This window comes from Myxocyprinus asiaticus, chromosome 10 (assembly GCF_019703515.2).
Source record: "Myxocyprinus asiaticus isolate MX2 ecotype Aquarium Trade chromosome 10, UBuf_Myxa_2, whole genome shotgun sequence".
In the NCBI taxonomy this organism is placed as follows: Eukaryota; Metazoa; Chordata; class Actinopteri; order Cypriniformes; family Catostomidae; genus Myxocyprinus; species Myxocyprinus asiaticus.
In genome coordinates this window covers 42,554,460-42,569,432 of record NC_059353.1, presented here as the reverse complement: position 1 = coordinate 42,569,432, position 14,973 = coordinate 42,554,460, and the positions used below count along the sequence as shown (strand labels likewise).

The 14,973-nt window shown below is 38.4% G+C and overlaps 1 protein-coding gene across 1 annotated transcript in view; it reads left to right on the top strand.

Moving 5' to 3' along the window:
- ttn.2 (titin, tandem duplicate 2) overlaps nucleotides 1-14,973 on the top strand; it is a 200,547-nt gene that overhangs the window by 57,153 nt on the left and 128,421 nt on the right. The window contains exons 42-71 of the mRNA XM_051709102.1: nucleotides 773-1,051; nucleotides 1,196-1,759; nucleotides 2,035-2,316; nucleotides 2,401-2,679; nucleotides 2,781-3,062; nucleotides 3,152-3,430; nucleotides 3,523-3,810; nucleotides 3,938-4,216; nucleotides 4,310-4,591; nucleotides 4,693-4,971; nucleotides 5,077-5,355; nucleotides 7,026-7,304; nucleotides 7,412-7,699; nucleotides 7,942-8,220; nucleotides 8,316-8,597; nucleotides 8,705-8,986; nucleotides 9,077-9,355; nucleotides 9,441-9,719; nucleotides 9,815-10,102; nucleotides 10,218-10,496; nucleotides 10,764-11,045; nucleotides 11,238-11,516; nucleotides 11,634-11,915; nucleotides 12,014-12,292; nucleotides 12,395-12,682; nucleotides 13,076-13,354; nucleotides 13,449-13,727; nucleotides 13,833-14,111; nucleotides 14,217-14,504; nucleotides 14,607-14,894. Coding sequence (XP_051565062.1) covers nucleotides 773-1,051; nucleotides 1,196-1,759; nucleotides 2,035-2,316; nucleotides 2,401-2,679; nucleotides 2,781-3,062; nucleotides 3,152-3,430; nucleotides 3,523-3,810; nucleotides 3,938-4,216; nucleotides 4,310-4,591; nucleotides 4,693-4,971; nucleotides 5,077-5,355; nucleotides 7,026-7,304; nucleotides 7,412-7,699; nucleotides 7,942-8,220; nucleotides 8,316-8,597; nucleotides 8,705-8,986; nucleotides 9,077-9,355; nucleotides 9,441-9,719; nucleotides 9,815-10,102; nucleotides 10,218-10,496; nucleotides 10,764-11,045; nucleotides 11,238-11,516; nucleotides 11,634-11,915; nucleotides 12,014-12,292; nucleotides 12,395-12,682; nucleotides 13,076-13,354; nucleotides 13,449-13,727; nucleotides 13,833-14,111; nucleotides 14,217-14,504; nucleotides 14,607-14,894 — 8,730 coding nt within the window. The remainder of the gene's footprint in view (nucleotides 1-772; nucleotides 1,052-1,195; nucleotides 1,760-2,034; nucleotides 2,317-2,400; nucleotides 2,680-2,780; nucleotides 3,063-3,151; nucleotides 3,431-3,522; nucleotides 3,811-3,937; nucleotides 4,217-4,309; nucleotides 4,592-4,692; nucleotides 4,972-5,076; nucleotides 5,356-7,025; nucleotides 7,305-7,411; nucleotides 7,700-7,941; nucleotides 8,221-8,315; nucleotides 8,598-8,704; nucleotides 8,987-9,076; nucleotides 9,356-9,440; nucleotides 9,720-9,814; nucleotides 10,103-10,217; nucleotides 10,497-10,763; nucleotides 11,046-11,237; nucleotides 11,517-11,633; nucleotides 11,916-12,013; nucleotides 12,293-12,394; nucleotides 12,683-13,075; nucleotides 13,355-13,448; nucleotides 13,728-13,832; nucleotides 14,112-14,216; nucleotides 14,505-14,606; nucleotides 14,895-14,973) is intronic.

The following is a 14,973-nucleotide window of genomic DNA, read 5'->3' as shown; positions in this document are numbered from 1 at the left end:
ACCACACATGACTAACTCTTGGCGTTCATCGCTTAATATATCATAAAAGACATGCTTTCTCAGTATCCCTACACAAACTAATAGAACAAATCTTTATGTTTCACGTGAAGATATCCTCTTAGTGTTTCTTCTCTTCATCTGATCTTCTTCACGCCATTTCCCACCTCTGAAATTTTAGCATGTCTCCACTTCTTTACATCAAGTCTTAACATGCTGGATCTTTCAGTATCATTACAATGTCATCTCCTTCCTCACTCTGCAGTATTGTGCACTTTTTATTTCATTCACCTCTGGGAATTGATCAAATGAAATGCTGCCATGGTTCATCAGTCATTGAGCATCTCATTCTTGATATCTTTACATGCATGCCATGATGTCAAATCATAATTCTTCACTCAATCTGTTTTTTTATTTCTATTTTATTCTATACTTTTCTATTTTTTGTACCCTTCACAGTCACTCATAGAATATTTTCGCACTCCTCCATTAAAACAGATTATAGATTGGGTAATTTATTATCCAATCTATAATTATTATAAATTGGATAGACATTATTATATCATATAGACATTATTAAAGATGGATAAGTGTACTTGAACAAGTAGATTGATTATTGATTAACTTAATGGTAAATGTTTCTTTAGAACATTTCAGATGTTCTGGTGGAAGTGCTAATCAGTGGTTTCTGCTTTTCATGCACATTTTATGACATGTCAACAAAAAATTTAAACATAGTGTACTAATTTGCTTTCCTTCTATTTGCACAATTCAGTGCCACCCATTTTCAGGCAGAAAATCCAAAATCTGGAGGTCAGTGTTGGCAGCCCTGCAAAGTTCAAATGTGAGATTGAGGAGGCTCCTGGTGTAACCTTCAAGTGGTTCAAGTCTGATTCTGAGATTAGACATAGTGACAAATACAGGATTGTCAGCCATCATCACACCTCATCTTTGGAGTTCTTGAGCCCATCAGTGGCTGACAGTGGAGAATTTACCTGCAGAGCTTCAAACCGTCATGGAAGTGACAGCTGCTCTGCTAAACTGAGTGTGACAGGTAATCATTTTTTTTATTATTGTCTGTTTTTTTTGAAGCGTGGGTACATTTGGAATTGATTGCCATTGGCATCATGTGTATTTTGTTCTTAACTGTTCTGGCCAAGTTATTGATACCTTTTTTACTCTGACTTTGTTTCTATAGAGGTGTTCCCACCAGAATTTACATCAAAGCCCGATATGATGACTTTATTTGTGGGCAAGCAAGCAAAATTCCAGTGTGTTATTTCTGGTTCTGCTCCAATGAATGTTGAATGGCATAAAGACAATATTGTCATTTCACTAGATGATCACTGCAGAGCATCATATGAAAAGAACATGTATTTTCTTGAAATCTTGAATCTGCAGCAAAGTGATCAGGGAACATACCTTTGCAAAGCTTCAAACAGTGTTGGTACAGCAACATGCTGCACTGAGCTGAGGGTTGTAGACAAACCCAGTTTTGTGAAGACTTTTGAGTCAACCACTTTTGCTGTAGGAAACCCACTACGCCTTGAGTGTCAGGTAGATGAAGACACTGGTGTAGCCATCATCTGGATGAGGGATGGCAAAAAAATCCATAATACAATGGATTGTAAAATAACTTTTGAGGAAAAAATGGCCAGTCTTGAGATTCCAAAGGCCAAACTCAAAGATACAGGAACATATAACTGTACTGCTGCAAATGATGCAGGAAGCAGCAGTTGCTCTGCTGTTGTAACAGTGCAAGGTAAGACTTTGAAATTAGTACCCTTGGTAAATGCAGTATTTTAACAAATCTGCATTACAGGGTGTTAATTTTTTTCAGTGTGAGCTGATAACTGTATTTGCATTGCTTTGGTGGGTAACAAAGCTAAAGCATCAGTTGATGCTTCTCTTATTTGCAGTGAAGTAATGAATTGCAACTTAATTACTCTCTTTTCATTGTGTTTCACTTGTCACTTGTTTCAATTGTCTTTTCTGTCAAACAAATCAAATTATTTATTATTCACATTTAACTCTTAGAACCTCCAGTCTTTGTCAAAAAGCTGGAGCCTAAGATCTTATGGAAACAAGGAATGTCAGCACGTTTGACGTGCACAGTAAAAGGATCACCTGAACTCCACGTGACTTGGTTTTTGACAGACAAACCGCTTAGTTCCTCTGAAAAACACAAAATCACTTTCAAAGGCGGTCAAGCCACTCTTGAGATTTTCAACTTACTTGAGTCTGACAGTGGACATTACACTTGTGAAGTGATGAATGAGGCTGGTTATGAAAGCTGCAGCACTCAAGTAACTGTAAAAGGTAATACTCAAGATTCTTCTTCATGTATTGTTCTTTTATTGTTTGAGACTGCAGTGATCTTAAATCTTATTGCCCCTTTCTTAGAACCTCCTGCCTTCAAAAAGGAGTTGCAATTGGTGGAGGTAGTCAAGGGATGCACAGCCCAGCTTGAATGTGAAGTTACAGGCACAGCTCCTTTTGATGTGACCTGGTTTAAGAATAAAACCCCAGTATCCACTGATAAGAAGCACAGTATTGTCTCAAAGGACACAGTTGCATATTTGGAAATTAAATCATTTGAAAGTGCAGATGTTGCAGATTACCAATGCTGCGTTTCAAATGATGTTGGTAAAGTAATTACCAAAGCAGTGGCCAAATTGAAAGGTTGGTACGACCAATAAGAATCTAAACAAATAATATCGTAAAGGTTAATGTTTTGTTTAATATGAATATATATAGGTTTAAATATGGCTTCTTTCCTTCAGAACCACCATCCTTTGCAAAGAAAGTTGAGAACATAACTGCAGTTTTAGGCAGCACTGTGAAACTTCAGGGAACTCTTAAGGGTTCTGCACCTATGACAGTTAAATGGTTCAAGGCTTCTGAGATACTCAGAGATGATGATCCTAACATTACTTCAACTTTTGAAAACAATATTGCTATTCTGGCAATAGCAAATATCAGCATAAACCATGGAGGAAAATATACTTGTCAAGCTGAGAACGAGGCTGGAAAACAAAAATGCGAGGCCACTATATCAGTTCAAGGTTAGAATAAAACTAAAGGAATATGACAATATTTTAATATATGATATTTATTTTGTAGCGCATTATAATAATTGTTTTATTTGTTAAAGAACCAGCTAGGTTTGTTGAGAAACCACCATCCATCAGTGTGACAGCAGGAGATTCTGCAACTATTGAGTGCACTGTTTCAGGAAGTCCAGATCTCAAAGTAAAATGGTTCAGAGATGGCAAAGAGTTGATAGGGAGTCGAAAATACAAAATCTCCTTCAAAGACAATGTAGCAGTCTTGAAAATCCTCTCGACAGAGAGAGCAGATAGCTGTGAATACGCAGTTGAAGTTTCTAATCGGGTTGGAAAAGAGCAGTCCTCTTGCTCAATTATCGTTCTCGGTTAGTCTTTTCTTTATTTGTCTTGCTTTTTATTTCATTTCAAATTTGAATGTTTCTTTTTAAACAAAAACTGTTTTGCTTCCTTTGAGCAGATAAAATCGTACCCCCAACTTTCACAAAAACACTTAAAAAGATAGATGGTAATGTTGGGGGCAGTATTCAGATGGAATGCAAGGTGTCAGGATCCCAACCCATAACGATATCTTGGTTCAAGGAGGGCAAGGACATTACAACTGGAACAAAATATCAAACAATACTACATGAAGGCACTGCCTTACTGAAAATAACTGATTTAGAGACATCAGATGCTGGGGTTTTCACGTGCAATGCAACTAATTCTGCAGGACACAGTGAAACAAGTGGAACTGTTTCTGTTAAAGGTCAGAGAAAGGTCATATTTTGTGGTTTGAAAATATGTATATATTTTGTATTTCTTTGCAGTTGACTTGAACATACATTTGGTTATTAAATTGAGCTCTTCTCCCCTCCCCCTCAAACTAAATGTAGAACCTCCATTCTTCACCTTGACACCTCAAAGCCAAGAGGTTATACCAGGATCTACAGTTGTCCTAAAAGCTGCTTTCACTGGTACAACACCTTTTGTTATAAAATGGTTCAGAGATGACAAAGAAATGTTAACTGGAGGAACTTGTTTCATCAAGAAAGAAGCCAACTCAAGTTCACTGGAGCTGCACTCTGTGAAGCCATCTCAGTCTGCCAAATACACATGCCAAGTGGCTAATGATGCTGGAAAGGTTTCATGCACAGCTAACTTATTTGTAAAAGGTGCTTTTCTTACTCTTGTTGGTTTTTCAATCAATTGTTGTTTTGCAGCATGATTCTTCAGTTGTTTTATATTATTTTTTATTCTCTTTTTAGAACCTCCAAAATTTGTGATGAAGCTTAATTTGACTAAACTAGTAATGAATGGGAGTCTTGCGACTTTGGAATGTAAAGTGACTGGTAGCCCAGAGATCAGTATTAGATGGTTTAAGAATGAGACTGAAATCAGCTCAAATGATAAATACAAAATGACCTTCACCGACTTAGTTGCTACACTGAAAATTTCCAATTGCTGTGTTGAAGACAGTGGAGATTATATTTGCCAGGCGTCAAGCGATGCTGGCAGCGATAGATGCAACTGCTTGGTTACAGTCAGAGGTTTGTTCAGAGTTAACCATTTTACTTTCCATGGAAGTTAAAGGCATTTCCTTTTGATTAAATCAGTTCTTCATTACCTAATTTGTGTTTTCTTATCTTAGAACCTCCTGCATTCGTGAAACCCTTTGAATCCAAAGAAATTGTTAAAGGCACAGATGTTGTGCTGGAGGGAACTGTGTCAGGCTCTGCTCCCTTTGAGATATCTTGTTTTAAACATTCAAAGCAGATCCGAAATGATAGAAGGCACATCATAAGCCTGACAAATGATGTAGTGACTCTTCAGATTCTGAAATTTGAACCTGGAGATGCTGGCGAATATCAGTGCATTGTTGGAAATGAAGTAGGACAGACCTTGTGTGATTTTCAAATTACAATGAAAGGTTGGTAGGGACAGGGAATTCTTGAATTTAATTTGTCAAGTGGAGGTACAGTGCTGCATGTGATCATTATGCCAATAACATCTTTTATTGATATTCTTCAATTAGAGCCACCATCATTTGTGCAGAAGATGGACAATACAAATGTCCTTCTTGGCGGTGAGGTTTCCTTACAGTGTGTTCTGAAAGGGTCATTGCCTATGACAGTCTCTTGGATGAAAGATAACCATGAGATCAAAGAATCAGAACACGTTCAGATGACTTTTGAGAATCGGGCTGCAGTGGTACACATTTCGAATGTACAGTTAATACATGGTGGAAAGTATACTTGCCAAGCTCAGAATGAAGCTGGTAGTCAGAAATGCACCACAGAATTGGTGGTTAAAGGTGTGTCATAATTATTTAATTCTAATTTACATATTTATAATATGTCTTCTTTGATCCACTGTTTTTATATACAGTTGAAGTCATTAAACCTAATTTTTTAACCACTCCACAGATTTCATATTAGCAAACTATAGTTTTGATAAGTCGTTTAGGACATCTACTTTGTGCATGACACGGGTAATTTTTCCAACAATACTCAACAATTTACTACATCACAATTCCATTGGGTCAGAAGTTTATATACACTAAGTTAACTGTGGCTGTTAAGCAGCTTGGAAAATTCAAGAAAATTATGTCAAGAATTAGCCAGTTAGCTTCTGATAGGCTAATTGGCTAATTGAAGTCAACTGGAGGTGTACCTGTGGATGTATTTTAAGGCCTACATTCAAACTCAGCGCCTCTTTGCTTGACATTGGGAAAATCTAAAGAAATCAGCCAAGACCTCAGAAAAAAACTGTGGACCTCCACAAGTCTGGTTCATTCTTGGGAGCAATTTCCAAAGGCCTGAAGGTACCACGTTCAACTGTACAAACAATAGTATGCTCAGGAAGGAGACACATATTGTCTCCTAGAGATGAATGTAGTTTGGTGCGAAAAGTGCAAATCAATCCCAGAACAACAGCAAAGGACCTTGTGAAGATGCTGGAGGAAACAGGTAGACAAGTATCTATATCCACAGTAAAACGAGTCCTATATCGACATAACCTGAAAGGCTGCTCCGCAAGGAAGAAGCCACTGCTCCAAAACTGCCATAAAAAACCAGACTACAGTTTGCAAGTGAACATGGGGATAAGGATCTTACTTTTTGGTGAAATGTCCTTTCATCTGATGAAACAAAAATTTAACTGTTTGGCCATAATGACCATCGTTATGTTTGGAGGAAAAAGGGTGAGGCTTGCAAGCTGAAGAAAACCATCCCAACCGTGATGCATGGGGTGGCACATCATGTTGTGGAGGTGCTTTGCTGCAGGAGAGACTGGTGCACTTCACAAAATAGATGGCATCATGAGGAAGGAAAATTATGTGGATATATTGAAGCAACATCTCAAGACATCAGCCAGGAAGTTAAACCTCGGTCACAAATGGGTCTTCAAAATGGACAATGACCCCAAGCATACCTCCAAAGCTGTGGCAAAATGGCTTAAAGACAACAAAGTCAAGGTATTGGAGTGGCCATCACAAAGCCCTGACCTCAATCCGATAGAAAATCTGTGGGCATAACTGAAAAAGCATGTGCAAGCAAGGAATCCTTCAAACCTGACTCAGTTACACCAGTTCTGTGTGGAGGAATGGGCCAAAATTCCACCAACTTATTGTGAGAAGCTTGTGGAAGGCTACCCAAAACGTTTGACCCAAGTTAAACAATTTAAAGGCAATGCTACCAAATACTAACAAAGTGTATGTAAACTTCTGACCCACTGGGAATGTGATGAAAGAAGTAAAAGCTGAAATCATTCTCTCTACCATTATTCTGACATTTCACATTCTTAAAGTAGTGTTCCTAACTGACCTAAGACAGGGAATGTTTTCTATGATTAAATGTCAGGAATTGTGAAAAACTGAGTTTAAATGTATTTGGCTAAGGTGTATGTAAACTTCTGACTTCAACTGTATATTTTGTTGTGTCTGAATCAAAGCTATTTATCATACATGTTTTATTGTAATTGCAGAGCCTGCAAACATTACAGAGAAAGCGAAGTCTATCAGTGTCACAGCAGGTGATCCTGTCACTCTAGAGTGCAGGTTCTCTGGTTCTAAAGTTCTTAAAGCAAAATGGCTAAAGGATGGCAAGGAGCTGGCATCTAGCAAAAAATACAAAGTTCAGAGTACTCATACAAGCTCTATATTAAAAATACTCTTTACGGAGAAGAGTGATGCTGGAGAATATATCTTTGAGGTTTCAAATGATGCTGGAAGCAGCATATGTGAGGCAGTCGTGACTGTTTTAGGTTAGTATTTTAGACAAAAAAACATGCTAAACTTCCATTTATTGATTTGTTGGAACTGGACATTTTTGATCAACCTTAAAACTCTCATTTCCCTCTTACTGTAACAGATCAAATAATCAAGCCTTCTTTCACAAGAAAATTGAAGGCAATGGAGAGTATAAAAGGATCATTTGCACAACTGGAATGTCTGGTCTCTGGATCTCTTCCCATAACAGTCACTTGGTTCAAGGAAAATAAGGAGATACAGACAGATGATAAATACAAATGCATGTTCTTTGAGAATGCAGCATCTTTGGAAATCAGTCATCTTGATAGCTCAGACTGTGGCAGTTACACTTGTATTGCAAAAAACCAAGCAGGCACTGTCCAGTGTTCAGGCACACTGAAAGTTAAAGGTTAGTTCTGGACTGTTTTGTGAGTGATGATTTAAATTGTTAGTTTGTAAAGTTGTGAGTTACAAGTTGTGCAATTACTTAGTTTTTAGCATTTACTTTCATTCTTTTGTTAGACATATTTCAGCTGTAGTGTAAATATGTTTTGCGGCTTTGCCTAGATGCAGTAAATTTAAATATAATATGCATTTTTACAGTGTAGAATAAATAAGAGGACCCAAATTTGCATTTGTTCTTATATACAGAACCTCCTTCAATCATTGAGAGGCCTGAGTCACAAGATGTTATTCTTGGGTCCAGAGTGCAGTTTAATTTGCTTGTGTCTGGAACACCACCACTGATCATTAAGTGGTTCAAAGATAAGAAAGAAATTTCATCAGGGATCGACTGTTCAGTACAGAAAAGTGATTCTTCCAGCTCACTTGAGCTCTTTTTTGCTAAACCGTCAGACTCTGGAGAATATGTATGTGAAATAAGTAATGATGTTGGATCAGATGTTTGCCAAGCGGCACTCTTCGTCAAAGGTATTCAACAAAATAATTTTAAATTAAATTTAGTCTTTCCACAAATCTTTGTTAAATGCTTTAAAAAGTATTTATTTTCTTGTAAATTTTTACAGAACCCCCCAAATTCACCCGCAAACCTGACAAAATGTCAGTTGTAAAACCTGGCCAATTGGTAGTTTTCGAATGCCAGATTACGGGCACTCCAGAGATAGACACGTACTGGTTCAAAGATGGGAATGAAATAAGTCCAAGTGACAAGCATAAAATTACTTTTGCCGATTCTCTGTCTCGACTTGAGATAAGCAGTAGTGATATCAAAGACAGTGGAGTCTATTACTGCGAAGCCCGCAATGAGGCGGGGAGTGAGAGCTGTAGTATGGAGCTACGAGTCAAAGGTTAGTTTTTTGTGCATTTTATAGATGTTTGAGTGATTAGCATGATTCTTGCCCAGAAATTGGATTTTTTTATTCAGTTTTTATACCAAGCATTTTCCCTCTTTCAGAGCCACCAGTTCTTGTCAAGTCACTGAGTCCTCTTGAGGTTGTGAATGGCTCAAATGCATATTTTGAATGTCAGGTAAAAGGCACAGCACCTTTTGAGGTCACCTGGCAAAAGGATTCAAACGACATTAAATCAAGCCTTAAGCATGTAGTTTTGCAAAAGAATGGCTCTGTAATGACTCTCGATGTACAGAAATGTGATGCTTTAGATGTTGGAGAGTATCAATGCATTGTTGCAAATGAAGTCGGGAGTTGTTCAAGTCAGACTACACTCTGCATCAAAGGTTAGCTTTGACATTTGTTTAATGTCAGTTGTACATGTGCATGATTTGATGTCACGTCACATTCTTAAACATTTTTACACTTCCTATCAGAGCCCCCATCTTTTGTGGAAAGGATTGAGAATGTTGTCACGGTTCTCGGAAAAGTGGCTGAGTTTAAGTGCACTGTAAGAGGTTCACCACCTCTGTCTATACAATGGCAAAAGAATGAAAACTGGATCTTGGAGGATCCTAAAATTGAGAGGACCTTTGAGAACAATATTGCCACTTTGAGAATCCCAGTGTCCAAGTCCACCGACAGTGGAAAATACACCTGTCAGGCTTTGAATGAGGCAGGGCAAGAGAAGTGTTTTGCTACCCTTCTCGTGCAAGGTTGGTTCTTTTTGCAAGTGCTTTTTGTAACTGCCAAACCTAAAGACTTGCTATTATAAATATATTTATGTCATTTTATTTCCAGAGCCACCCCAGATAATTGAGAAGCCAGAGTTGATTAATGTCACTGCTGGAGATCCAGTCAGTTTTGAGTGCAAAGTGACCGGCTCCCCTGAGCTGAAAGTGAAATGGAGTAAATATGACAAGGAAGTGGTGCCATCAAGACAGCATAGCCTAAGCTTTGTCAATAATGTTAGCCAACTTAAGTTTCAGTCTGTCCAGTTGGAGGACAAAGGAACTTATGTGTTTGAGGTTTCCAACCACATCAGTGCCTGCCAGTGCAAAGTGACTTTGAATGTCCTAGGTCAGTGCTCAAGTATAACAAAAACAATAAGTAGACATGATTACATTAATTATAGGGGTATTTACAATTTTCACTTTTCTCTGTCTTGCTAACAGAGCAAATAATTCCCCCATCCTTTATCAAACCTCTGGTGGAGATGGAGGAAATTTTGGGCACAAATGTTCAAATTGGATGCAAAATATCAGGCTCACTCCCCATAACTGTGGAATGGGTGAAAGATGGAACAAAACTATCAGGAAGAACCAAGCATAAACTGCTTCAGGATGACAATAGTGTGTCTCTGGAAATCAAGTCTTTAGAGAAAGCTGATACTGGAACATACACTTGTAATCTTACAAACAAAGCAGGCAGTTGTGAATGTAGTGCTACACTGAGGGTGAAAGGTCAGATGGCTAAAGTTGTACTAGTAGATTTCATTCTCACATATACACTAAGATCTATGGAGGGTGCCAGTTTCTTAACAGATGTATTTATGTTTCTTTCCCATTAATTATTTAGAGCCACCAAACTTTGTGCTGGTTCCAGAACCGCAGGCGGTCATACCAAATACCACTGTTCGCTTTAAGAGTACCTTTAAGGGAACACCTCCCTTCAATGTGAAATGGTTCAAAGATGACACTGAGCTGATCTGTGGACCTTCCTGTTTTACTGGCCTGGAAGGTCTTTCGTGCTTTCTAGATCTTTTTGCTGTCGGAATTGCGCACAGTGGAACTTACTCTTGTCAAATCGTCAATGATGCTGGTACCGCTAAATGCACCACAACCTTATTGGTGAAAGGTTGGACCTCTTTTTAAGTACCCTTATCAACGCTCTTCCTTGTCATTCTTTTATCATGCTTTATTCTTTATTTGCATGCTCTTGTCTTGCTCATGTGTTTTGTCTATCTGCTCTTCACCATCATCTTACCCCATTAGTGTTCTTCATTATGCTTCACTCCCTTTCAGCCATCATTTCATCCTGCATTTTCATGAAGCCATCCTCAATCCTCCATTTTATGTTTAATGTACATCATTAGGATAACATGTCATAATTTTGATTTTACAGAACCCCCAGAGTTTGTACAGAAGCTGCCAGCTACAAAAGTCATAAAGTTGGGAGAGCCACTTCAGCTTGAATGCAAAGTTACTGGCACAGCTCATCTGAAAATTAGTTGGTACAAAAATGATGCCATACTCAGTGATGGTGACAACTTGAGAATGACTTTTGATAACTCACTGGCAGTCCTTCAAATTCTCAAGTCAAGCTTTGAAGATAATGGAGTCTATACCTGTGAAGCCCAGAATGATGCAGGAACTAAGAATTGCAGCACAACACTCACAGTCAAAGGTTAGACAGTGAAAGGATCTTCCATTTACCAAATGTATACCTACTGTATAACATTTCTCAACTTGAACATTAACTGACATAAACAATATGTTCAGAAGATTTTTCGTTAGTTATGATCTGCTGATTGATTTTCATGTCAAATTCAATATGCATGCATAAGTACTCTTTTTGATTTGAAATCCATTTTTGTAGAGCCACCGAATTTCCACAAAATGCCAACACCAGTTGAGGGACTGAAGGGCAAAGATGTCAGTCTTAACTGTGAGCTGAAAGGCTCGGCACCTTTTGAGATAACTTGGTTTAAAGATAAAAAACAGTTGAAGGAAAGTAGGAAGTATAAATTTGTATCTGAAGGATGCTCTGCAACCATCCACATCCTTGGACTGGAGGCATCAGATGCAGGGGAATATGAGTGCAAAGCATCCAATAATGTAGGAAGTGATTCCTGCCAGGGCACGGTAAAGCTCAGAGGTGAGTAAGATAGCAGGTGAAAGTATTAGATTTTTTTTTTTTTTTTTTTTTTTTTTTACAAAATGGATTTCCTTTGTTTTACACTTCAGCTTTATATTATGTCTTCCTGCTATTCAGAACCACCAGCCTTTGTGAAGAAATTGTCCAATACAACAGCCATTTCTGGTGAGGAGGTTATTGTGATGGCTACAGTCAAAGGCTCTCAGCCTATGACAGTGTCTTGGGTTCAGGATAAAGACCACATTCTCAGAGATGGTGAAAACAGGAAAATTACATTTGAGAATAATCATGTCACCCTGAAGATCTTTAAAGCTGACTCTACCACTGCTGGAAAATATACCTGTCAGCTCAAAAATGATGCTGGTGTTGCGGAATGCACAGCTAACCTAACTGTCCTAGGTTTGTAAGAATCTGTTAAAGGCCAGAAACGTTTATTTAACTTACAGTTAAGTTTTACCGTTAACTTTAACCTTCATGTAATGCTTCTACATTTTTAGAACCTGCAGCAATTGTGGATAAGACAGAGTCAATCAGCATCACAGCTGGTGAAACCGCAGCCTTAGAGTGCACTGTATCTGGAACTCCAGAACTTAAACCAAAATGGTACAAGGATGGTGTGGAACTGTCTTCCGGCAGAAAATACAAAATCAGTTTCTCAAAAATGCTCTCCAGTCTTAAGATCTTGTCAACAGAAAGAAGTGATACTGGAGAATACACATTTGAGATAAAGAATGAAGTTGGCAGCGATAGTTGCAAAATGCACCTCACTGTTATGGGTCAGTTATGCTAAATATTCATATATATATATGATTTAGGTTATTCTAAAATTGCTTGTGTTTACTCTTGAAGTTAAAGGTTTAATTTTTTTTGTGAAACAGACAAAATCGTACCTCCTTCGTTTTCACGAAAACTGAAGGACATGCAGAGTATTGTTGGAAAAGCAATTGAAATGGAATGTAAAGCCTCAGGGTCTGCACCCCTCACCATCTCTTGGTACCACAATGATGAGGAGATTATAAGTGGGCCAAACTATGAGATTACATTTGCTGAGAATACCTGCATGTTAAAAGTACCAACTTTGAAACTTTCAGACTCAGGCACATACAAATGTAAAGCAGTAAATAATGCAGGGGCTGCTGAGACATCTGCTTCCCTAGTTGTTAAAGGTTTGTGTTTGGGTGTAAAATTGATCTTTTTCATTGGATTTGTTCCTAAAATGAAAAGGCTTTCATCATTTACTCAACCATAACTTATTCCAAACCTGTTTGACTCTGTCTTCCGTGGAAGACAAAAGGAGATGCGAATGTTTGGAGCTGACACCCTCTGTCACCATTCACTTTCATTTGATCATTTTTTTCTCCATGCAATGAAAGAGAATATTGACTTGAGACCAACATTCTTCCCAAAGTCTCCTTTTGTGTTCCACGAAAGCAAGAAAGTCAAATGGGTTTGAACGACATGAGGGTGAGTTAATGAAATCAGCACTTAAATTATTTGATATAAAGTTGACAAATCCTGAGGCACATTTCACATGCTTTTCCTTGTCATATTTACTGCAGAACCTCCATCTTTTCTGACCACACCTCAGCCAGTGGAAGCACTACCAGGCACAAATGTTACCTTTACAGCAACTGTTAAAGGAAGTGCCCCAATGAAACTGAAATGGTTCAGGGGCAGTAAGGAAATAGTGTCTGGTAGATGCTGCGAGATTGCTTTAAGAGGAGATACTGCAATTCTGGAACTCTACAACATTGACAAATCTCATGCTGGCGAGTACACATGTCAGATTATTAATGATGCAGGAAAGGAAAATTGCCCTGTGAACTTGTTTGTGAAAGGTCAGCTTTAAATTACATTTATGACAAATTGATTCTTGCATACTTGTGACACAGCTTTTTGTCTCACATGTCTTACGTGACTTCTTTTATTCAGAGGCTGCACACTTTGTCAAGAAACTAAAGAACCTCTCTGTTGAAATGGGCAAATCGCTGATACTTGAATGCACATATGCAGGAAGCCCAAAGATTCTTGTGAAATGGCATAAAGATGGCCAGGAGATTTACTCCTCTTATAAGTACAACATTACTACCACTGAGAACTCCTGCATCCTAGAGTGTCTAAACAGTGATAAAGAAGCTGCTGGAAAATACACTTGTGAGGTTTCAAATGATGCTGGACATGACATTTGTGATGCAGCAGTGTCCATTTTAGGTTTGTTACTGAGAAAAAGTGTTCAGTATAAGCCATTGTGAAATAAAATGTCAATGAGCATGCTTGTCTTAATGTCTCAAGCATATACGTATGTGTCACTTTTAGAACCGCCTTTCTTTATTGAGAATTTGGAGCCAATGGAGGTAACAGCAGGCGATGCAGTCTGTCTCAAATGCCAGATTGGTGGCACTCCTGAAATTAAAGTGTCATGGTTTAAGGCGGACGGCAAAGTGCGTTCTTCTCCGACCTGCAAGATGGAGTTTGTCAAAGGCACTGCCTGCCTGAAATTAGCCAAAGTTGCAAAAGCAGATATTGGTCAATACACGTGTAAGGCAGAAAACAGTATAGGATCTGCCTCTTCTAGCTGCCTCTTAACTGTACAAGGTGATACTAAATTCTCTTTATAGCTCTATTAAATATCACTAATATTTTTTCTATTGCACTGTGTAACCATTATGCATGTATTATGTTCATTGTTTTGCTTTTCAGATGTAAAAACACCACCATCTTTCCCTAAAAAGATTACTAGCATTAGTCAAATCGAAGGACAGCCTGTCCAGTTTGAGTGTCGTGTGGCAGGATCCTCTCCTATGGAGGTGTCTTGGCTCAAAGACGGTGAAACTCTAAAGAGTGATTCAGAATACACAATGTCTTACGATGATAACTCTGCTGTCCTTAAGATAGCCAAGAGTGAAATGAGACATTCTGGAGAATACAGTTGTGTTGCAACTAATAGTGTTGGAACGGCTTCTTGTAGAGCCAAGCTCACACTTCAAGGTATATTCTTTTGTGTTGTTTTGTTTGGAGTGGTGAACTCTGCTGAAATAATGTGTCAAAATGACTATGCAATTGTACTTTTATCTCTACTTAAATTTCCAGAGCCAAGATATCCACCTGTGTTTGAAAGAAAGCTTATGCCTGTGGAAGTAACTGCGGGTGATGCTGTGGAACTGGAATGCCACATGACAGGATCATTGCCAATAAAAGTCACTTGGTCCAAGGATCACAAAGACATCCGCACAGGGGGCAATTATAAGATATCATGTGTTGAAAACACCCCACATTTGACAATTTTGAAGGCTGATAAGGCAGACTCGGGTCGTTACTCTTGCCATGCTAGTAATGATGTTGGGAAGGACTCTTGTTCCACAGAAGTTTCGGTGAAAGGTATTTGGTCACTGCTTGTCAGTGTGTCTACATTGTCTTGCTCTGGAGCTTCTTTATTTCTTAAAGCTTTTGTATGTCT